Raw genomic sequence first — 21,621 nt, 5'->3', positions numbered from 1 at the left:
CCGGTCTCGGAAAGACCCATTGAGACCGAGGTATAAAATGGCTCTCCCCGCGGAATCCAGTTGGAGATCTCTCCACCTGCTCCCCATTACTCATTCTTTCTTCCACAACATCAAAAGCACTCAACCCCAAGACTTACTCAGTTTCCACCATGTCCTTCTCCATGACAAGATGTCCCTCGCTCCGATACCTTCAGATCAGCAACTGCCTCGATAAAGCAAGACCCAGCCGCCAATTCTCCATCCACCACCCTCTCCGCACGGAATCCAACACCTCCACCTCCACCTCCGCATCCGCCATTGCAACAGCCTTCCTCTCGCGCTTCCAATCCCTCGGCCCACAAACCCGCACGCAAGTCCTCGACGCCAACCAACTCCAGCTCCTTTCGCTCACTCTCAACCGGCCCTCTCTCTTCCCGGACTCGCCATCCCTGTCCAACGCCTCCACGCCGCTCCCCACGGGCACCCCACTCCCGGCCGGCTACCACCTCGTCTACTTCACCCCGGCATTCCTCGAAACCGAACTCGGTATCGACGGCACCGACACCTCCTACAACCCCGCCGCCCCCTTCACCCGCCGCATGTGGGCCGGCGGGGAGGTGCAATGGCCGCGGGACGCCACGACCGGGCAACCGAACCTCCTCCGAGTGGGCCAGGAGGTCCGCGAGACGACGCGGGTGCTGAGCGCCTCGCCCAAGGTCATCGGCAAGATGGGCGAAGAGATGATCGTGGTCGGCGTGGAGAAGGAGTTCCGCAATGAGGACGGAATTGCGGTTGTAGATCGGAGGTGCGTTTCACCCAAACCCAGACCCCAATCTCCCTATAATCTCCTCTGCACAAAGTCCCCCAAAATCTCCCGCGCCGCCCTTCAACTCCGCTCTCCCTCCCCACGCCCCACCCCTCAAAGCAACACCAACTAACCAAAAAGGGCCAAAAAAGGAACTGGATTTTCCGCAAAGCCCTAACCTCCCCCTTACCACCAACCCAAACAGCCACCCCACCACCACCACCCACGACAACCGAAACCCCCAAGCCAGCTACCACCACCACCACGACAACCGGAAAAACCCACACGCGCACCCTCCGCCAGACCCCCGTCACGCTCTTCCGGTTCTCGGCCCTGACCTTCAACCCGCACAAGATCCACTACTCGACGCCGTGGGCGCGCGAGGTCGAGGGCCATAGGGATATCGTGGTGCATGGGCCGTTGAACCTGATTGCCATGCTGGATCTGTGGCGCGATACGCGATCCTCCCGAGAACTGTCGCTGCCGGAGAGGATCAGCTACCGCGCGACGAGTCCGCTTTATGTCGAGGAGGAGTATCGGGTGGTGCTGGATGAGGAGGGGGCGGATGGGATAGGGCGGGTCCAGATCCTGGGGCCGGGGGAGGTGGTGGCTATGAAGGCTGAGATTCGGTAGATGCTTCTGATTCCTCGGGAGTTTTGAGGATAGTATATAAGTCATAAGTAAGGGAGGGGGGGGGAGGGGGTTGTTGAGGAACCTGCGCCTGCATTTCTTCCGTCCATGTATATAGTATGTAGGCGCTCTGTGGGCATTGCGTTCTGGTGTGTCACCAGAGGATGAGCTTTAGAGGTCTGAAATGTTGGCTGGGTCGAAGCTAGCTACCAGCTCTCGAGCACCGTGATTCCATCTGTAGACACCTCCTGATCTCTGACTCTCGCCGATGGCCACCAGATACAGTAAATAACTTGCAGGCTTTGTACGACATCATATCCTCTATAACTTAGACATATTCATGAACCCATCTAAGCATGACAGTAACTCTAGCCCCCTCTAACCACCAAAACCCCTCACCCCTAAACCCCCCTTTGTCCTCACGCTAAGAAAACCAAACCAAACTTTTCAACAAACATAGCCAGAGGCATACCTCATAACCATCCCCCTCCATCCCCAGAGACCATGAACCCACGGACAAGCAAACCCAGCCCACCTCACCTCGCCAACCTCTTCTCATGAATAAACAAACTCGACACAAACGAGCAAAACACGACCCCCACCACAAAGGCAAAGCTCTTGTTGGTCGCCCAGCCGTAGCAGCTGCGCACCACCCTGGCCACGGCGGGATCCAGCGTCTTGATAAAATCCAGACTCTGGCGGACGCCGGCCACAATGCGGTCGATGTCGTCGCTCTCGCGCAGGGCCCACTGCAGCCGGTCCCGGAGGACCTGCTGCACGACCGTCGAGGAGAGCGAGAGGCCGATGACGGAGCCGAGCGAGCGGAAGAGGTACGAGCAAGCTGTTACGACGGCTTGGTCCTCGGGGGTTGCGTTGGAGACTATTCCAGACACATTAGTGGTGAGCTCCGGGGGATGAGGGATACAGGGCTGGCTTACTTAGGCTGATCAGCGTGGAAGTGACGCCGATGCCGTTTCCAAAGGCACAGAAGACCGTGCCCAGGACCATGACGATGGTGTTCTCGAACGCACCGCCGGAGGCGAGGGTGGTGATTGTTAGGCCCAGCGTGAGCAGCGCGTACGCGAAGACCGTCAGCCAGTAGAACTTGCCCGTCCACTTCATCACGAAGCCGGCGAAGAGCGAGCCGCTGACGCCGGCGAGAATGCTGGGCAGCAGGCGCAGGCCCGCGACCGTGGCCGAGACGCCGTCGACGGCCTGGAAGTACAGCGGGATGTAGAAGAGGGCAGCCATCCAGCCGCCGAAGCTGAAGAAGTTGCAGCCGTAGGCGGCGAAGAAGGTCTTGTTGAAGATGATGTGGCCCGGCGCGAAGGGCTCGGCCGCGTAGAAGCACTCGACCACCACGAAAAGCACGAACAGCGCCCCGGACACGCTCAGCGAGATCACCGTGATCGGGATCGTCCACGAGACGTTGCTGCCGCGGTCCAGTCCCAGGAGGAACCCGAACACCGCTCCCACCAGAACGATCGCCCCAGGGAAGTCGATGCGCCCGAGTTTCGTCCGCCAGTGACTATCCTCCACGGCCGGCAGGTGAAGCATGACGGTAACGGCGACGAAAGCAAGGGCGCAGAGGGGTGCCTGCGCGATGAATGCCCTGGTGACATAGGGTAAGCGGGCTGGTTTGTTGGTCTGAAACAAGAAAGTGGACTCACCATCGCCAGCCGATGTAATCGGCCAAGATGCCACCTGCAGTGACCGGTCAGACGAAAGCACAAGATAGCAGCGCGAATGTCTTACCGAGAGGTGCGCCAACTCCAGCACCGGTCGCGTAAATCATGTTGATGATCCCTTGCCACACACCCCGTTCGCGGAGAGGCACGATATCGCTCATGAGGATGCTCACTACAGTCGTCATACCGCCGCCTCCGACACCTTGGAAAACCTGTAGTAGGGTTACTGATTAGCATCTAGCGATTACAGAAGAGCAGGGTTGCTTACGCGTGCAGCGATGAGCTGGTTGATATCCTGCGCAAGACCACAGAACAGACAGCCGATCCCGAAAATGGCATAGGAAAACAACAGGCAGGTTTTGCGACCAAAAATGTCACTCAGTTTCCCGTAGAGAGGTTGGAATGAAGTCAGAGTCAAGAAATACGAAGTGGCGATCCAATTTGTCAGATTCAGGGCCTTGAGATCGCTACCGATTTGACCATAACTGGCCATGATGATGGTCTGATCGGCCGCAGACAGGAAAATCTAGCCAGATGCATTAGCACTATGTCTATTTGAATAACAAGCAAGGATACATACCCCTATAGAGATAGCGGGCAGAATATACTTCAAATTTGGGCGTGCCTCCGACGCAAGTTTGGTCTGATTCTCCTCCTCGTCCCGCGCGGGGAGCTGTTGGGTGCCAGCCTCAACATCGCCGATATTGGAGATAGTCCCTGTGGATTGAGTGTTTTTTTGAGAGCCCAGCAGCGGGGATGTCTCCGTCGGTGTTCTTTCCGCTGGCATCGTTGACTCCGACACTGTCTCCACTGGTCAGAGACTAGCAAGCCAATATGCGCATGAATTGCAGGAACAGGAAAGGAAGAAAGATGAGACGAGGGAGGCTTTTGGACTATGAGGTGCTTCATAGTGCTGCTCACGTGCTGATAAGCCTCCCCACCCATTCCTGACAAATCACCGGCGGATCAGGCTGCCACCCCCACTTTGCCTGAGGCCCTAATCGTGATAAGATGCGCTACTATTCCTAATTAAGATCCGACCGTCGGAGGTTATCCGCCTGCCATTACTTATCTGCTATCATCATTAATGTATTGGTTCGGCTCCTTATCCATCTACCGCCCCATCCATCGCCGAGGTTGTTGTTCGGGCCGGTTGGGGTTGGAAGTGAAGCCATGCTGTAGAGAGACGACCGAGATCCATGGTATTATAGGTACCTCCATGAGAATAAAGGGAAAGTTGATCATAATAGTTGTGGCTATGCATGTCTTCCAAGTAACACAATTCCAGAGGAGTGACGCCGATATCAAAGGACAGAAAAACACACCGATTCGTTTCCATGGACGTTACAGAATCTCTTCATGAATGCTCTACTCTATCTCTCTGACAACGATGAGAATCATGCGTCTGTCTTGGGTTCCTCAGCCACGGGGATGGGAATGGGGCCTCCAGGCGAGTCCGGCAGGCGAGCGGTCAGGACCTCCACGCCATCCTCCGTCACCAGCAGCGTGTGCTCAAACTGAGCGGACAGCTTGCCATCGGCAGTGGAGCTGGTCCAGTCATCCGGCCACGTACGGTCGCGGTGAGTACCCAGGTTGATCATCGGCTCGATGGTGAAGCACATGCCGGGCTTGGCCGTGCCGACCGCCTTGTTCTTTGCGTAGTGGGGAACGTTGGGAGCGCAGTGAAAGAGCTGGTTGATACCGTGACCACAATAACTCTTGACCACACTGCAGTCGCGGGACTTGGCGTGCTTCTCGATCACATTACCGGGGTCTCGGAACAGCATGCCGGGCTTGACCAGCGCGATGGACTGGTCCAAGCACTCTCGCGCGGTCTCCACCACTCGCACGGCGTCTGGGTTGGCCTTGGCCTTGTCGCCGACGTAGTAGGTCTCGTTGATATCGCCGTGGAAGCCGTTGTGGTACAGGGTCACGTCGATGTTGACAATGTCGCCGTCCTCCAAGGGGCGCTGATCGGGGATACCGTGGCAAATAATCTCGTTGATTGAGGTACATACCGACTTGGGGAAGTTGACGTAGTTGAGTGGCGAGGGGTAGGACTAGGCCGCATTAGTTTCGAAGGTCATTCAAGAAACGCACTTTGTAGCATCCTCCGCTGGCAGACCATGACGCCACTTACATCACGCTCAACACAAGCTTTGTGGACCACCTCATCAATGTAGTCGGTGGTGACACCAGGCTTGATCTCCCGTGCAGCAATATCCAGAACTTCACGAGCCAAGCGACACACTTTGCGCATACCCTCCTGCTCCTCCTTGTTCAGGATAGTGATGTTGTGACGACCAACGAACTTCTGCTCGGACCGGGGAATACCATCCTTGGCGTAGTCGGGGTGAGGGATGGACTTGGGGACGGTTCTCCGGGGGGACAGCGGATATACGGGTCTCAAGTCACCGGCGAAAGGGTAGGAAGGGAAGGGGTTGTAGAGCCCCGTGGCTGGATCTGGTTCAGAAACTACTTTGGGTGTAAAGAGGTTGCTCAGGAAATTACTCTTCTTGTGAATCGTCTTGTGTTCGCTCTGTGCAGGGGGGGATTAGCCATAGTCGGAGGATGAGCGTCGCAGAGAGGCAAAAGAAATCCATACCCAGCTCTTTTTGAAACAGTCCTGCGAGCAGAAGAAGCTATCCGTCCCTTGTTTAAGGCAAGTTGGACACTGTAGCGTTCCGGCATTTTTATCGCAATTCACGCCGATACATTTCCGGGCAGCGACTTCGGCAGTCATCTTGAAAGTGTCTAGAATGCAGAGAAGGAGGTAGAGAAACAGAAATAGCGATGCTTCCGAAGGGGTATGGAAATGTTCCGCAGCGCAAAGAGGGAAAAAATGGGACAATCCCCCGCGGCTGAGCGGCGCCAATCGCCGTTCCGCCAACCCAGGCAGAACTGAAGTGAAAACTAGGTACCATTCCTAAGACGGTCTAGCGCAGGACATGGGACCGCTATCCCGACAGAGTCTAGCGGCTGATCTGGAAGCGCGCGTCTACATCACGTGTCTCGGAAACATAGATCGGAGAATAGTGGCTGATTGGAGGAGATTAATGGCAGAAAACGGCATGTGGGGCTCCGCCGGCCGTCTTTTCTTCTTCCGAGTTTGTGACGCATCAAAACCAGTCTGGAACCAGTCAACATCTCAATTTGTAATCTGTTGTATCACGCCACACTGTGACTTTTCGAGCCAAGAGCTGCAAAAGCACAGAACTGCCTGAGGTTGTATACCTACATCTCTAGGGTCTGTGGGCTTTTACCTCCTTTACTTCAAGAGCGGTCGTGAGACTTCTTCTTTTCGACTCTCCCTTGATCGTCACTTCGCCCCCCGCCATGGCACATTCCACACCTGCCAAACAAAAAGTTGTCATCGTGGGCGCAGGCCCGGTGGGGTCCCTTGCAGCTCTCTATGCAGCAGCCCGAGGCGACGATGTTGAAGTATATGAGCTACGCGGAGGTGAGTTTAGTCGCTGTTGTTTCTATTCGATGCATTTTCCACCTGCGTTCGCCGTTTCTGCCATATCGCGACCCTTATCCACTTCTTATCGACCCCACTTCGATATCTATAACTGCGCTCTCATAAGCCTCAACGACTTGGCTCAATAACATGACCTACAGATCTGCGTGATCCGGCGACTATTCCGCTAAACTTCACAAAGTCTATCAATCTGGCGCTGTCGGAGCGAGGCATCAACGCCATGCGGGAGTCGCACCGCGATGAACTCATCAATCGGATTCTCGCGGACTCGATTCCCATGCATGGACGCATGATCCACGGCCGGACAGATGGCAAGCTCTGGGAAGCTGCTCAAGCATACGACGTTCACGGCCGAGTATGTTACTCCCCTCCATGGTTTACATCCCCGCCAACATGCCCCTCAACCAAACCCATTCAGCATCCAGCAAAAGCTCCCGTCTAACAACACACCATCAGGCAATCAACGCAGTCGACCGCGGCACCCTGAACAACGCCCTTCTGGATGAGTTGGAGCAGACCCCCAACGTGCGACTCTTCTTCAACCACAAGCTCGTCGGGGCCGACTTCCGCGCCAACCGGGCCTGGTTCGAACGGCGCGGCCCCGGCAGCAATCCCTACGACAAAGCTACAGAAGTCGAAGCGACCTTCGACCTCCTCATCGGCGCCGACGGGGCCCACTCGGCGGCGCGCTACCACATGATGAAGTTCGCCCGCGTCGACTACCAGCAAGAGTACATCGACACGCTGTGGTGCGAGTTCCGCATCCCGCCGTCCCCGGCGACCAACGACTTCCTCATCTCCCCGAACCACCTGCACATCTGGCCCGGCAAGGAATTCATGTTCATCGCCATCCCGTCGACCGACCGGTCCTTCACCTGCACGCTCTTCGCGCCCGCCGACCACTACGACACCCTCTCGGCCAGCTCCCCCGACCGACTGATCGAGTTCTTCGACACCAACTTCCCCGGGGTGTGCCCGGACCTCATCAACCCGGAGGCCCTGCACGAACAGTTCACGACCAACCAGCACCTGCCCCTCATCAGCCTGAAATGCAAACCCCACCACTACGACGCCAGCGTCGTCGTCGTCGGCGACGCCGCGCACGCCGTCCTCCCGTTCTACGGCCAGGGCCTCAACGCCGGGCTGGAGGACATCCGGACGCTGTTCGGCATCCTGGACCGACACGGGGTCTACAGCAACAGCTTCAGCCCGGGAATGCAGGACGACCCCGAGCGCCGCCGCGAGGCCCGCCGGCGCGCGCTGCAGGCCTACACGGACCAGCGCGCGACCGACACGCACGCCATCAACGACCTCTCGAAGCAGAACTTCCTCGAGATGCGCTGGGGCGTCAAGTCCCCGCTGTACCGGCTGCGCAAGGCCGTCGAGGAGTCCATGGACCGCTACCTGCCCGGTCTGGGCTGGCAGACGCAGTACACTCGCGTCAGCTTCAGCAACCAGCGGTACTCGGAGGTGGTGCAGGCCGTGCGCAGACAGGGTCGCCTGCTGGGCCTGGGGCTCGGCGCCGCGGCCCTGGTGGCCGGTCTGTCGGCGGTGGCGGTGGGTCTGCAGTTCTGGAGGCGACGGCCGGCTCCCCGCTCGCTGTGGGCGGTTCTTCGCAATGTCTGGCGTGAGGCGAGAGGATGGCTTTGATTTCTCGGTTATAGACGCTTCCTTCCCACTCCCCTCATTCCCCCGGCCTTTGTTCCTTCCCAAATCTCCACGACTCCTGCTGCGGAATGCTGATGACTGCGTGATCTATCTGTAACATTATTCTCCTTTTCTTCCCCATTTAGATGCTGATCTAGAGGTCTAATTATGAGCAATTCCCTATTCATGCTTTCACCAGCCCCCCGATGAAGCCAGTTTTCTGCACAGTACCATCACGTACCTTTCGAAGCACAGCACACTTTTGCCTTGCACTTCAGCCATACCTTAGAATCGGATACGTATTATTTGGACACTCTGAGGTACTTGGAAGTCCGGTGAAGACGGCTAGCCTCGTTCACGGCCCCCGCCGCCTGCCTCTTGGCTATTTCGCTTGCTCACTGACTGATGTCCTTCTGTCACAATTGTACAGTACACCTAGATTGCTTTGTCTTCTTCCTTCTGTCACGCACATTCCAGACAGAATCTTACTGTGCGCACCCATTACCAATTAGCAGACAATACATCGAGCGTCCGTCTCGACTTCTAGCCTAATAGAATGATAGAAAAAAAGAAATACATCCATGTTCTGCGATAAGTCTCAGTGACCCCGGGTCTATGTTGATGCACAAGAGGAGTTCCTTCCGCCTCAGCACTGAGAGACACAGCCGGTCTTGCTATGATAGGCCAAGGCACGAGCCTTCAATATTCAAAGAAAAGCTGGTAGAGTGGAAGCCAGCAACATGGACAAATTGAACTTGAACACACAGGAGGCTAAGAACGGCAAGGCAGGCAAATGAGAAAGCCACCACAATCCACCTGAAGGGTGTATCACAAGAAAAAGTGAACAGAAACATGTAGCTCGGGCTGATTGACAATAGCTGTCACCGAGGGAAAAGTCAAACCCGAAAATTTGTTTCTCACAAGAACAACAGAAAAGCCCGAAATGAAAAAGAAAAGAACGCATATAGGCCGTAATCATGAGGAGGATAGAGAGAGTCCTAGTCAATAGTTGCAAAGGGCTGTGAATACTCTTGATCGCGTAAAGATTTATCAAGTAGCGGCATAGTTTCATTTATCATCAGGCCAAGTCAGTCCCCAGACCAAGGATTGTTTGGGAATGGGAATCTCTAGTTGGATTTCGGCCGCCGGTGTCATAGCTTTGCTCGTATAGACCGAGTTCAGGTTCACCACTTCGGCAAAGTCACTGGGAAAGGGTCCATCAGGTCCATGAGAGACGAACGCACGTGGCTCCTGGGAGTAACTTCCTTGGGCTACCCTCCAATGGACAAGGGAAACGCCTGACGGAAATGGCAGAATGGTTTTTTCCAGCCGGTTGGGTCTATAACATGGTGGAGTCGCGGCCACTGCCAAAAGGGAAAACTTATTAATATCATCACTGAGGATCCAATATCCGAGGTCAAGGGCCGGCAAATGTCACTCGGCGACTGCGCCGGTCCTGAATGCGCTTCTCCGTGTCAACATAAAGATTGTCAAGGTACTCCATTGCAGCGGCATCCTTCAAGATCTTGGCCACCTGCGTGCCGGCGGAGATAAGCTGAAGGACGTTGCGATCGTCCTTGATGGGCCTGGATTGATGCTTGGCAGCATGGCGCATCTCCAAGGAGTTCTCCAGTATGGTGACTAACTGCTTGATCTGGCCGTTATACAGGACCCTGGCGGGGATCCGCCGCTTGGTGGCCAGTCTTTTGAGGAGGTATACCCACTCAGTCCATTCACGGTCTGAGGGAACTCTCACCTGTCTCTTGTCAGGCTCCAGTGGGATTGGAAACTGGTACTTTGCAACAAAGTCAAACGCGCACTGCGATAGTCGGTCGTTCACCGAGGACAGGATACGATCTTGTTCTGAAACATCAAGATTAGTAGGTAGATGAGGCAAGTCCCTTCCTTGTGCCGCGATCACACGCGGAGAGGGAGGTTCAAGTAATTGATGGGGGCCGTCAAACTCATCCCGGTTCGATGGTCTTCTCTGTGAATGGTATCGGGTTGTGCCCTTGAACTTTTCACCAGACCGTCGGCTGTTCCTCTCAACCATGTATTCCGGCGTCTCGAAAGACCTGGCAAAGTCATATTCCCGTCTCAAAGACTCCGCCGGCAAGCGAGCAGGATGGTCCCACTCCGGATAATGAGGGACGGGGCGTGGTAGTGAAGTTCCTGATGGTGCAGCTATATTGGCATTGATCTGGGAAGTCACTGGCAGCCCGCTGTAAGGCATAGAGAAGTTAAAATCCGGTGAAATAGGTTTGGGGCCCCCCGCGGCAGCACTCGGGACGTTCATGGGTCCGCGTTCAATGCGGGGTGGTGACATCCTTGTAGAGCTGCTTATGAGTGAGTTTTCCCTCGGTAAACAATGCTTCTGGAGAGGATGCTGAATGGTAATACAAGATAAATTGGTACCTTGGGTGGTAAATGATAGGATTTTCGCTCGGGGTCCCATACATCGGCGGCTGCTGGGGCGCAATACCACTGCAAAAGGTGAGCTCTCCACATGACTTACATGTCTTGACAAAGACGAGATACAGAAGATCTCGGTTCGTGCTAACCTGTGATGGGACCAAGAATCATTGCTGCCAATGGACTGCGTACAAGAGCCACTGCTTCCTGTTACCCGCGAGAAGTAACTAAGGCCCGATGACATGGTGATCAATGGAGATGAAATAACAGATGGCATGAAGTTGAAAAGCTATAGTGACTGGCGTGACGAACTGTACTGGGAAGCTAAGCCGTTGTGGAATTGTGAAGGACGGTGGCGAGTCAGTCCAGACCATCGGAGACTGAATCTAACAACAAATAGAGAAGACGTTTATAAGAATAACCTGACTGGAATGAATGGCAGGTACAAGAACAATTTGTTGCAGGCGCCAGATAAGCTTTTTATCTCTGGACCGCGTGAGGTACGAAGGAGAGGACATGAACAGCTCCACAGCAGTGGCAACTGGGAGACTCGATCAGCCTGGAAGGCAACCCGTCCTTGTCAGAGAGCAACCGCGTGCCCACTGGTAGTCATATAGGTCAGTTGTATATACGGCGACAAAGGATCTATCTCGGACCCATATCCAATCGAGGTTCGACCCCACAGTGCCCCATTCGATTGACAGGGCAAGCTAGTAGGATCGATTGAGCCAGAGACGCCCGGCACGGCTAGGTTGACGATAATTAGGCCATGGTAATAAGCAAAGCGGCATTCACGACAATAAAAGCAGAAAGAGTGGGGAGCTGCACAGGCATATTGGGGTACAGGGCCATGGATGAACCCGGCTGCAAAGAGGCAGCCAAACTACCCATCAGCAGGCTCTCGCCAACTCTCATGCGCTGATCTCATCCCCAACCGCGGTTGTCAAAACCAAACGTAAGAGAAGAGGAGTTGAAGGATTCGGTGATGCGTAGGGCTTTGGGCAGCAAAGAATCGGCCGGATTGCGCAGGGAAGATGCATCCACTCGATGGAGGGAGGACGACATATCCAGGCAATTGACCCAATGCAGGTTCTAGGTATTCAATGGCAGTTTGGCGCGGGAGACTGCTTCTGTTTAGAGTTCCTGGGCACAGAGTGGATGATCCCATTTGGTCCCTCTTTCGTCTTGCCTGTCGCCAGCGTTTCCAGTGTCTCCACTTGCGTCGAAGAGGACTAGAGTGGGATGGATGGCTGGATACAGAGCATCAAAAGAAGAAAAAAGGGGGGTGGAGGGGGGGGAGATAGGATGGTGGGGAGAAGCACGGTGTGTACTCCATGGTTGACAGTTTGAGGATGATTGCACACTGCAGCCACCATCCCTTTTCGGAAAGGGCAATGAAGTGCCCACAGTGGATGCCTCAGTCCTCCGACAGCCTGCCTGCCTGCCTGCCTCGCCCTGAAGCAATATCAGACTACAGTACCTACTAGGTATTCCGTACCTACCTAGCAGTCATTGTCACTGAATCAAAGCAAGCAATTAAAGCAAGCAAACTAGCCAGCTAACCTGGTACAATCCCAATTTCCACCACAGCCTGATATCTCAATTTCCCATTACGGTCTCCGTCTCCACTGACCATCTATCTCTTCATAGATCTTCCAATGCCAATCCACCGATAACTATGCAACCTATCCAGGCACTGACCTGAATGCCATGATAGATGACCATATTTACCACCAGCATTGATTCCACCAATACCACCACGAGCCCTCGCTGGGAGATTGCTTTGAAAGCCTTTCCTTGTAGCATTCGAAAACGACCACGGCGCACGCAGACTACTCTACAGCACAAAGGGCAATGATAATGAACACACTAGAGATACAATTAGGGGTGGGTCGGAAGCAGATATCAACTGCTGCTCCATACCACACGGGTGGCGGCCCAACAGTCGAGGTTTGAGTGTGGGGAGGGGAGCTTGCAGTTCTCAACCTGATTGCCATTGATCCCTCGAGGATGTTGGGCAGACACCTTGCTGCACGCCTGGTCGCCCAAGCCCAGAGCGGATGTGTTGGCCAACCCTCTATTGGCGCGGGCAATCATTTTGCGGCCGCAGTTCTCATCTAGGCCACCGACACGCAGCAATAGCTTCATTGAGTTATTGGCTATAAAACCATGCTTTTCCAATCCTGAGAGACTGAATGGAGGCATCTTAGACTGAGGAAATCCTGGGATCCCTGACAAGACGGGTAGTGTCCGGAACCATCATTGCCTATTGACCCCGGTATTGGTGAGGTTGGCATTAGCAGGAGATCCTCAATCCGAACATGATGATGGTGATCGGGAATCAAGGAAAACGCGAGAAGGGAACGAATAAGCTCTTGTTATCCAAGTTGACCGATGATCCGATCGATTGATCCAGACGCCAATGGTGAGACAATGCCGGAGTACGGGGTTTTCAAAAATGAAAATGGTGTACGTTATTGCGACCCAACGAGAGGTCGCTAAGGTAACTTCCCGACAAGGAAGCGAAACTGATTCGTGGGTGTGCGATTCCCGGGCAACGAACTTCTCCTCTGCCATGCTTAATGCCAAACCCAACTGGAGCCTCTGTCTTATGTCATTTCTCTTACAACTTCCGGTTTCACTGTCCTACATATGGCCAGCCTTCGATAAATCGTTCCGCAAGGAACGACCTGTTTCCCATTGCTCGAGTCAGTCAGCAGCATGTCGACACGCATTTGTTCCGAGGAAGCAACCACCGCAGGTCGAATACGGGACCCAACACGAGCTCCGTAATACAATTATCGTCTTGACCTGTCGGCGATCACGGCAAAACTTCAACTAGCACCACATCTACGAGCGTCTGGTGGCGGCCTAACGCTATCATTCCATGAAATCTCACCAGCATCACCTCCCGACCACAAACTCCCATAGGCTTGGCTGCTATATGGGCGGAGATCGAGCGACACTAAATTCCTAGGCTGCTTCGCAAGACAAGGAGCCTCCGTCGAGCCAGGTATAACAGGCAGACTGGCTGATGAGGACGTTGCGGCATTAACAGCATGCTACAGCCGGAATGAAGAATGCAGAACAACATAGCCGGTCCCGACGGGTCGATCCGATGAACAACTGTTCAGACGCTGTCATGTACTCAGTCATAAGACTGGAAGCGATCGTAGAAAGAGTTCCTTTAGTTTCAAAGCAAGCTGCAATCAGACGACCCCTCGCGGGGTTCGAGATTAGCCCAGCAGCAGGAAAAGAAAAGAACCATTGTCCAGAATGAAGCAGAGAAACAACAAAATCCCAAACTATGGTGGTAGAAGAGATCTCAGCAGACTGGTCCATAGTCGGTTATCGTGTCTTTGGGGCTGCATTCGGCGAATCGCAAGTGGTTGAAGACAAAGCAGTGACTTTAGCAAGCACATGGAGGCAGGAATGCTAGATGCTATCGATCAATGAAGTCGCTAAATACATAGTCCAGAGACAACCTAGAACAACTCAGCGAGCGCCTTCACAGCTCATGGCTGCCGAATTGTGCATGGCATGCGATGGTCGAAGCTCGCCAGTCGCATGACTTCTAATACACGCCCGGAATCAGAAGGATGACCGACTCGCGTACTGAGCACCTTACAGTGCCTGCTGACCAGCAGGCACCTCAGTCCAGACTTCGATCGCCTGCAGTGGTCACGATGCGACCCATAAAGAGAAGCTCGACCGAGCAATATAGATAATGCATCAAAGGAAATGAGTTATGTTACTATACAAGGTATCCAACCAGCAGTCGCAAATAATGAGAAAATATGAACATACACGGCATGCGAGGAGACATTGCGACTGGCCAAACTCCGATTAAAAATGCAAAGCCCAAGCGACTCTCAGACATGGAAGCTCTCCTTCACCCTCCCAGCTTACTTGATCCGGCACAGGACCAGACCGCCACTCTTCTTTTCAACGCACTCTCTCGCCTCCATGATGCCCTTATCCGTCGAGATGTATAAGCTCTCACCCGGCGACCGCAGGCCCTCGAGGTAGGGAGTGTTGTGGCCTTGGACCACGCGCCGGAGATCCGGGAGCTTGGCGGTCACTCTCCGTTTAGGCGTGCTGATCATCTTCATCTTGCCCAGAACCGGCTCGCTGCGCCAGTACTTCAATCCGAGCCAGAGGCGTCTGGTGGCGACGTTGGCTTGGGTCACAGGTTCGATGTCCTGTGAGCTGGGGTGGCCAAGGAGCTCATGCGGAGCGGGGGGAGTCGGGCCGCCACGAACAACGGTAGAGATGAATCCGTCATTTTGCAGCGCAAGGCAGAGCTTCAGGTGTAGCTTGGTGTTGGGGATCGAGGTGAGACCGAGGCGGGCCTTGGTGACATTGTTTAGGTGGGAGATCACGTGGGAGAGGTTGGAGAGAGACATTTTTGTATCGTGAGACCGAATATCGGTGGTCGATTCTCAATGCAAGACAGGATACACGGTGCGGGAAAGCAGGATAGACCGCTGGCGGGGAGAAGCGTGAGCGACACAGCACTAAGCACTACCACAAGGTGAATACCGGGACGAAACGTACCTGCAAGAAACGAGATCGAGGATCGGCGTCAAGACTGAAGCGATTGTAAAATGATTAGGCTCTGCTGCAGTCAGCCAAAGGTATGGTCGTCAAGCGCGTTCGCGGTAACCAGAGTACCTCCGAGGATGCGGCGGGAAGCTCAGATGAAATTTTCGGAGAAACAAAATCACGGCTTCCGGGTGGGTGCCTGGTGTGATGCCTGGAACCCCAGGCAGAAACCTAAGGCACACCTACCTTATACACAACTTGGAAGTTGCCGAAGCGGCAACCAATTAAAGATCGGAAGTAGTACTTCTGTAGCCGCCGGGCTTCTGCACGCTGCATCTCCTCACCTTGTCACAAGCCAGTCAGATCTTCCCCTCTGATGGGGTAACCGATGTTTAAAATGTCGCTCACTGCCTTGCACTTGGTCGATGAGCCTTCTTTCCCCTTACTTTCATCTACAGTTGACCGACCTTATGGTGTATCACTTTCTCTTGAACTTAGCAACATCAACACCCACTAACAATGCCACCACTGCCGGGTGAGGAGCGAGTGCTGACAGTGTAAGTTCAAGCTTGCGATGTTTCTTACCCCGCCGATCTCGCCACCAGCCATCGTATGAATGAGCTGACGCGCCTGTAGCTTCGCCGACATCCATTACTATTTCGCGCAACCAAGTCCAAGGACTCGTCGTCACCGATTTGACAAAGGTTCCTATCTATATCTCTACCAGAGCGCCGCCCAGCGCAGGATCAGAATTGAAGTTGCGAATAACCCGGGTACCCCGGCCCAAGACGCTTTCAATGGAGGTTAGCTAAGATTGCCTCCTTTCACACTGTGCTTAGATTTACTGACCGGTTCGTAGCTCTAGACAAGATCCATGTGCGACACTCAACCCAATTTCCGACCCTTTGCACAGTAACGGTAGATGGACAGTCGCAAACTGCGGCGCAGAATGCGCCTGCTTTCCCTCCCCCGCCAGGCACTGCAGCTGAATGGGAGCTTGTCGAAGATGATACGCAGAACTCGATGCGCCTGCACACGCTGGACATCTACTTCTGGACCGTGGAGGATGCGAACCAGTTTCTTGATATCATTGAGCGGGACTTACCCGCAGCGCAGATTGAAACCGACCGACACCCATATCCCCCTCCACCTCAGAGTACCGTCAGCTCGGTGGTCCAACAGCTGGAGACAGTGGCCATCACTGATCCCGCATATCAGAACGGACAGACGCGCAACTCTCAGGCAGAAGTGGTCGCCAACCCTGCATCAAACTACCAAGCCATCACCCCGTCAAGCACTCTCCCTCCTCCACCTCCGCTGTCGTCCACCCTTGCTCCCACTGGATCTCACTTTGCTTCGACTGAACAGCAACATCAAGACCCGGCCCCTCAGTCCGCGCCCCTTCCTTACAACCCCGCCGCGCCCGCCGCTCCGGAGCCCATCAAGCACCGTGAAAAGACTCCGCCTCCAGAAGACTACGCGAATGGCACGGGTCTCGCGGCTGCCGCCGCTGCACCGGATCAAGGATTCCCGTTCCCCTCTTCTGCAGCTCCAGCGTCACCGGGACTATCGTCTCTGATCTCTTCGCCTGCGCCACCAGGCCCCCACACTACCATGCCAGGAACCTACGCATCTCCACCCCCAAGCACGGGGCTGAGCTTTTCTCCCTCGGTGACACGATCCGCATCCATCTCCAGCCCCCCTGGAGTCCCGTCGTACACCACAGCCTTCCTCTCCGGCGATAGCCCGGGATATCAGCACCAGCCCCGCAGCTCGCTCAGCAGCACGGGCTCCCTCCCTGGACCGCCCGGACCGCCGCAAGCAACCACCATGACGTTCGCACCACCACCCGCCACCGACGCAACAGCCCAGATTGCAAACCCAGCTGCCCAGAATGCAAACCCAGCTGCCGCTGCAGCCACCATGAGCTTTGCACCTCCTCCTACCGAGCCCCTCTCACCCCCTTCACAAACCCAACCCCAAGCCCAGCCCCCGTACACAAACCAATATCAGTACCAACACCAACACCAACACCAACACCCCCAGACCACCCCACCGCCTCCCATCCACCCCGCTGTAGCGATAGCCGGCTACTCGAACTACTCGTACGAGCAACCGGGCACCGTGGCGGGTGGCAACGCACCGGCCGAGTACGACATCCACCGACAGATGTACCGACCCACGGAGGCGGAGGCGACCTCACACCACCAGAAGTACGCGAAAGAGGCGATGAAGAACCCCGGGGATCGGCCACAGACGTTTGTGAAGAGCGCGTACCGGGTGGAGAGCAGCGTGAACCGGTTTCTGAAGAAGTTGGAGAAGAGGCTGTAGCTGCTGCTGCTGTTGTAGCCGGTGCACGAGCCTATCCAAGGGTGTAGTTCTAGTTGGGTGGTCGGTGTATATTTGCTCCTGTCATGATCGGATTGCGTTGTACGGTAGTCTCGGCTATTCTACGGTTGATATTATGCTCTGGAACCACCTTTCCTCGTATGTAGTTGACAATCGAGAAACAATGCATAAAAACGGACCCACATATACAATACACCCCACACAACCCAACCACAATCCATCTTAGCATGAGTATATACAAACACCCAACAACCCAAACCCCTACACACAAGATAAACCCCCTAAACCGCCCAATCCGCACCCAACCCCCTCCCCCACCGTCCCTAATCCCATTGCAAGAAAAAACACCCCTAATCCCTCTTCAACCCCACCCTCCCCGTCTTCCTCAACCCGACAAACCCGACAACCGTACAAACAACCATAAACCCAAACATGGTCCAAAAGCTGGCCCGATAGCCCGCCATCAACGCCTGCTTTTCTTCGCGGGAAGCATTCTCGGCGGCCACCACCGTCGAGATCACCTGCAGCACGGCCATGCCCAGCGCACTACCGAACTGCGCCGAGGTGTTGAACACCGCGCCGGCCAGCGCCTGCGTCGTATCGGGAAAACTGTCTGTGATGATGATCAGGCCGACGGTGTACAGCGCGTCGAAGCTGACGGGCTGCAGGAGCTGGGCGATGAAGGCGTTGGCCCAGTAGGGCCAGGAAGGCTGGATCAGGGCCATGAGGAGCGGGGAGCCGGCGCAGAGGATCGAGGTCACCGTCACGATCCAGAAGGCGGGGACGCGGTGGACGAAGACCCCAATCACAAAATTCATGAGGATGCCGATTACCAGGCTGGGGAGGATGCGGATGGAGGCTTGGAGGGCGGAGAGAGATTGGATCTCTTGGAAGCTGTTTTTTTTTCGGGTTAGTTGTTGTTGTTTGGGGTGGGTGCACGGAGGGGTGGACTTTGAGTATTGCTGGGTAGGCGGGGAGCAAAGACGTACTATAGACTGGCGAAGAGTTCCATGGAGTTGATCACTGCGTTGGATACGGCGATTGTCACGCTGATACTGCTGAATGACTTGTTGCGCCACAGGGAGTTGGGGATGAGAGCCGGTTTGTTCCGCTTGACCTGGTGGTGCATCCAGTAGACGAACGCGGGAAGGGCGACGGCCGCCACGCAGAGAATGACGATTGCTTCGGCGGAGCGGATGCGCGATGGATCGGCGCTCAGGATGCTTCAGAAGTCGTATAATTAGTTGGGTGTTGGGTTGGAATAAAAGTAGATTCCAGACGGGGACCCCGGCAAGTTACTCACGCCAACAGATAGCACACCAACGCCATAAAGGCCGAGGCGAGCCCAGCGCCAACCCAGTCGATCTGCGTTTTGACATTGTGCATCAAGTCCGCGTGTCGATGAGTCTCGCTCTGCGGGACAGCCCACAGGCCGACGACTGCGAAAAATAGGGTGATTCCACCGGCCAGATACCAGCCCGCACGCCAGCCAATGGTGTCCACGAGTACACCTCCAACGACCAACCCTAAAGAAAAGCCAAGGGGCTGGCTGAGACCCAGACAGGAGAAGGCGAGGTTGCGGCCCTGGCCGGGAGGCAGGAGCTGCGTGATGATGGAGATCGACGAGGCGAGATGGAACGCCAGCCCGACGCCCTGCAGGGCGCGCAGCACGACCAGCTCGTCCCCGTTGCGAGACAGCCCTTGCCCGATCATCAGCAGGCCGCTGGCAAACGAGCCGACGAGCTCAACCCATCGCGGGCCGATGGCATCGGCGATGGACCCTGCCAGCAACAGAGTAGACGCGGTGGCCAGGCTGCTCACGGACGAGGGCCAGAAGGAGAGCGAGGACGGCAGTTGCAGGTCCTTCGTGATCGTCGGCAGACCGACCACGACCAGCCCATTGATGACACTGGCGGTAAGCGTGACGGCCGACAGCTGGGCGATCACCACCGACTGTTGGAAGCGGAACTTCCGTGCAGTGGGTGAGCGTGTACTATCGGTCTCAGAGGACGGGACATCGCTCCCTTCCACCAGCAGCGACTGTACCGGAGGAGTCTTGGTGATGGTGGTGGTGGTTGCCATCTTGGTGTGTGTCGCAGTCAGAGCGCAGACTGCTGGTTGCTACCAGGTTCTTTTGCACACAAAAGGTGGAGTAAGTAGATTTTTGACTCTGGGGAAGCGAGGTGGACTGGTGGAGTCGAAAACCGCTTGATCCACTCTCTCAGGCTCACGGATCATAAAACGACCGAGCGAATCGAGGGTGGATAGCACCTGAAGAGAATGAGCGCTGTTCACGAAGCAGACACTCTGAATCCATGCGAAATGCCCTCAGACTCTTAGGTGATGGCGTGAACAAATTTCTTGCGATTGACCCACCGGGCCCATCTTCCCCAGCCAGAACCATGATTCCTTGCTCTCGGATCAGACGTCCTCCCGCCATTGTGCTAACCGATCCAGGTAGGACACCGGCGAATAAGTGGATACAATAACTCGACCTGTGCTGGTTGGGTGGATGTTAGGCAGAAGAGGATTTGAAATGCTCGAGTTCTTGAGGAGAGGAGTTGAGGATAGGAGAGAGCAGGCAGGAACAGGTCCAATGTTTTTTGTTTTGGGCTCCGGGGCATTTCGGCGCTAAGCCCTATCTCGATCTTATCTTGCAGGAACCCCAAATGGAACGTTCCATTTTCCACAACTACGTACTCCCAAAGACTATAGTACATTCGACAATTCTTCCATGTGGACAGTGAGTAAAGTCATCCTTGGTGGAACAATTAACAATTGTCCAAAAGTTTAAAAATACAGTTGCTTGCAACTCAGTCCAATAAGTCAACATAGTAGCCTAAGGCCTCCTACAATTCAATACCAAACCGAATACGCAGCACAAGCAAGATCAAAAACCTATCGGAAAACCCCAGTACATATGCAAGACGCAGTACTCCGTACACAGCGCTAACTATCAAGATCGACGAATCCCGAAACAACTCCACCGGACAATGCTCCGACATGCAACCATCGTCGGTCTTGCTCCTTGGAGAGAAACAAGAGGCTCGCTGGAACCGAAAGAAGAGAAGTAGGAATGAGGAATGGGGAAGAGGAAAATCAAAAACACATATGATGAACTATTGAGAAGACACAGGTGGAAACAGGCGCATGTGCCTAGTCACATCGCAATTACCAAGGGTATAAGAAAGGTATGTCAAAAGAAAAGAAGAGTAGATTGTTTTATTCGACCCCGAGGCAGCTACCGTTCATGGTTCCGACGATCGGGATCATAGTCCTGCCTCAGTTGAGGGCAAGCTTGTCCATGGGAAGGTTGACCTCGTTCGAAGCCTCCAAGGGGATCTTCTCAGCAGTCTCGGTAGCAATCTCCGCAGGAGTCTCGATAGGCACAACCTCATCAGCCAGATCTTCCGGCTCAGAGGCCTCCTCTGTGGCTGGCTCAGCGGAAGAGACAGCGTGATCCTCTGGAACGGAAGAAAGAGGCTCAGTAGCGTGCTCCTCGACAACAGCTGGCTCCTCGCTAGCCTCGTCACCATTGGGGATGGCAATAGTCTCAGCAAGTGCTTCAGTCACAAGAGCAACCACCTCTTCAACCACTGGTTCCTTAGGCTCCTTGAGCTCCTCCTCAGCGGCAGGTGCCTCAACAGGAGTCTCTTCGGGAACGCTGGGCTCAGGCTCTGCAAGCTTCTCCTGGAGAGCCACATGCGAAGCCAAAGTCTCCTTTGGAGCAGCATCCTGCTCTGGCTTAGGCTGAGGCTTCTGAGGCTCTGCAGAGGCTCCACGCTGCTTGCCATGATCGGGCTTAGTCAGACGGGGTGGGCGACTTTCGAGCTTCGACGGAACACGGCGCGGAGCTTGAGCAGTCCGGGTGGTGCGGGGCGGACTCTTGATATCAACCTTGTCGTGCGACTTGCTGGCAGAACTGGCCGTCGGGCGCATCATTCTTGCCAAGAAACCCTCATCCACAGGCTTGGAGCTGGTGTTGCTTGTCCGCGAGTGCGGCCTCTCAGGAGGAGAAGCACGAGGGGCTTGTTTGCGAAGGCTCGCAGCCGTTGGGGTGATGGCGCGGCGCTGGGTTGTGGCGC

General features: G+C 55.1%; 8 protein-coding genes across 8 annotated transcripts; 3 read left to right on the top strand and 5 right to left on the bottom strand.

Moving 5' to 3' along the window:
• Positions 1-93: 93 nt before the first annotated feature.
• Positions 94-1,445, top strand: BO95DRAFT_393101 (hydroxyacyl-thioester dehydratase HTD2). The gene is made up of 2 exons (XM_025583662.1): positions 94-784; positions 937-1,445. Exons 1-2 carry the CDS (start codon positions 150-152, stop codon positions 1,415-1,417), a joined length of 1,116 nt encoding a protein of 371 aa, XP_025440579.1. The 5' UTR covers positions 94-149; the 3' UTR covers positions 1,418-1,445.
• A 319-nt stretch (positions 1,446-1,764) lies between these two features.
• Positions 1,765-3,938, bottom strand: BO95DRAFT_483581 (putative MFS multidrug transporter). Its single transcript, XM_025590301.1, has 6 exons — positions 3,683-3,938; positions 3,371-3,628; positions 3,170-3,314; positions 3,085-3,118; positions 2,353-3,026; positions 1,765-2,294 (listed from the first exon to the last, which is right to left on the bottom strand). The coding sequence occupies exons 1-6, from the start codon at positions 3,887-3,889 to the stop codon at positions 1,951-1,953; spliced, it is 1,662 nt and encodes a 553-aa protein (XP_025440578.1). The 5' UTR covers positions 3,890-3,938; the 3' UTR covers positions 1,765-1,950.
• Positions 3,939-4,248: 310 nt separating this feature from the next.
• BO95DRAFT_444631 (methionine aminopeptidase MAP1) lies at positions 4,249-5,923 on the bottom strand. Its single transcript, XM_025586923.1, has 4 exons — positions 5,708-5,923; positions 5,614-5,641; positions 5,243-5,559; positions 4,249-5,162 (listed from the first exon to the last, which is right to left on the bottom strand). Exons 1-4 carry the CDS (start codon positions 5,843-5,845, stop codon positions 4,500-4,502), a joined length of 1,146 nt encoding a protein of 381 aa, XP_025440577.1. The 5' UTR covers positions 5,846-5,923; the 3' UTR covers positions 4,249-4,499.
• Positions 5,924-6,438: 515 nt separating this feature from the next.
• bna4 (kynurenine 3-monooxygenase) lies at positions 6,439-8,233 on the top strand (the record flags this gene model as incomplete). The annotated part of the gene is made up of 3 exons (XM_025588271.1): positions 6,439-6,562; positions 6,724-6,938; positions 7,040-8,233. The coding sequence occupies 3 exons, from the start codon at positions 6,439-6,441 to the stop codon at positions 8,231-8,233; spliced, it is 1,533 nt and encodes a 510-aa protein (XP_025440576.1).
• Positions 8,234-9,474: 1,241 nt separating this feature from the next.
• On the bottom strand, positions 9,475-11,252 carry BO95DRAFT_191218 (uncharacterized protein). The gene is made up of 3 exons (XM_025580948.1): positions 10,792-11,252; positions 10,646-10,714; positions 9,475-10,566 (listed from the first exon to the last, which is right to left on the bottom strand). The coding sequence occupies exons 1-3, from the start codon at positions 10,917-10,919 to the stop codon at positions 9,648-9,650; spliced, it is 1,116 nt and encodes a 371-aa protein (XP_025440575.1). The 5' UTR covers positions 10,920-11,252; the 3' UTR covers positions 9,475-9,647.
• A 3,013-nt stretch (positions 11,253-14,265) lies between these two features.
• BO95DRAFT_191137 (mitochondrial 37S ribosomal protein uS8m) lies at positions 14,266-15,478 on the bottom strand. Its single transcript, XM_025580947.1, has 3 exons — positions 15,434-15,478; positions 15,200-15,260; positions 14,266-15,129 (listed from the first exon to the last, which is right to left on the bottom strand). Exon 3 carries the CDS (start codon positions 15,046-15,048, stop codon positions 14,548-14,550), a length of 501 nt encoding a protein of 166 aa, XP_025440574.1. The 5' UTR covers positions 15,049-15,129; positions 15,200-15,260; positions 15,434-15,478; the 3' UTR covers positions 14,266-14,547.
• A 70-nt stretch (positions 15,479-15,548) lies between these two features.
• On the top strand, positions 15,549-17,703 carry BO95DRAFT_483576 (uncharacterized protein). Its single transcript, XM_025590300.1, has 3 exons — positions 15,549-15,744; positions 15,824-15,990; positions 16,047-17,703. Exons 1-3 carry the CDS (start codon positions 15,707-15,709, stop codon positions 17,516-17,518), a joined length of 1,677 nt encoding a protein of 558 aa, XP_025440573.1. The 5' UTR covers positions 15,549-15,706; the 3' UTR covers positions 17,519-17,703.
• A 183-nt stretch (positions 17,704-17,886) lies between these two features.
• BO95DRAFT_393081 (putative MFS transporter) lies at positions 17,887-19,618 on the bottom strand (the record flags this gene model as incomplete). Its single annotated transcript, XM_025583661.1, has 3 exons — positions 17,887-18,430; positions 18,526-18,759; positions 18,840-19,618. The coding sequence occupies 3 exons, from the start codon at positions 19,616-19,618 to the stop codon at positions 17,887-17,889; spliced, it is 1,557 nt and encodes a 518-aa protein (XP_025440572.1).
• Positions 19,619-21,621: the final 2,003 nt, after the last annotated feature.

The sequence above is a fragment of the Aspergillus brunneoviolaceus genome, assembly GCF_003184695.1.
Source record: "Aspergillus brunneoviolaceus CBS 621.78 unplaced genomic scaffold BO95scaffold_48, whole genome shotgun sequence".
Lineage (NCBI taxonomy): Eukaryota > Fungi > Ascomycota > Eurotiomycetes > Eurotiales > Aspergillaceae > Aspergillus > Aspergillus brunneoviolaceus.
The sequence above is the reverse complement of the archived record's forward strand: the minus strand, read 5'-3'. Positions and strand labels throughout refer to the sequence as shown.

Coding starts and splice junctions, on each gene's coding strand:
- BO95DRAFT_191218 (XM_025580948.1), bottom strand. CDS start 10,919: ATGCCATCTGTTATTTCATCTCCATTGATCACCATGTCATCGGGCCTT. Junction 10,715..10,791: donor GATTCTTGGTCCCATCACAG/GTTAGCACGAAC, acceptor CACCTTTTGCAG/TGGTATTGCGCCCCAGCAGC. Junction 10,567..10,645: donor CCTATCATTTACCACCCAAG/GTACCAATTTAT, acceptor ACTCATAAGCAG/CTCTACAAGGATGTCACCAC.
- BO95DRAFT_444631 (XM_025586923.1), bottom strand. CDS start 5,845: ATGACTGCCGAAGTCGCTGCCCGGAAATGTATCGGCGTGAATTGCGAT. Junction 5,560..5,613: donor CAAGACGATTCACAAGAAGA/GTAATTTCCTGA, acceptor AACCAGATCCAG/CCACGGGGCTCTACAACCCC. Junction 5,163..5,242: donor AAGCTTGTGTTGAGCGTGAT/GTAAGTGGCGTC, acceptor AATGCGGCCTAG/TCCTACCCCTCGCCACTCAA.
- BO95DRAFT_393101 (XM_025583662.1), top strand. CDS start 150: ATGTCCTTCTCCATGACAAGATGTCCCTCGCTCCGATACCTTCAGATC. Junction 785..936: donor ATTGCGGTTGTAGATCGGAG/GTGCGTTTCACC, acceptor GGGCCAAAAAAG/GAACTGGATTTTCCGCAAAG.
- BO95DRAFT_483576 (XM_025590300.1), top strand. CDS start 15,707: ATGCCACCACTGCCGGGTGAGGAGCGAGTGCTGACAGT. Junction 15,745..15,823: donor GAGGAGCGAGTGCTGACAGT/GTAAGTTCAAGC, acceptor ACGCGCCTGTAG/CTTCGCCGACATCCATTACT. Junction 15,991..16,046: donor CCAAGACGCTTTCAATGGAG/GTTAGCTAAGAT, acceptor ACCGGTTCGTAG/CTCTAGACAAGATCCATGTG.
- BO95DRAFT_191137 (XM_025580947.1), bottom strand. CDS start 15,048: ATGTCTCTCTCCAACCTCTCCCACGTGATCTCCCACCTAAACAATGTC.
- BO95DRAFT_483581 (XM_025590301.1), bottom strand. CDS start 3,889: ATGCCAGCGGAAAGAACACCGACGGAGACATCCCCGCTGCTGGGCTCT. Junction 3,629..3,682: donor TGCCCGCTATCTCTATAGGG/GTATGTATCCTT, acceptor GCATCTGGCTAG/ATTTTCCTGTCTGCGGCCGA. Junction 3,315..3,370: donor ACCAGCTCATCGCTGCACGC/GTAAGCAACCCT, acceptor ACCCTACTACAG/GTTTTCCAAGGTGTCGGAGG.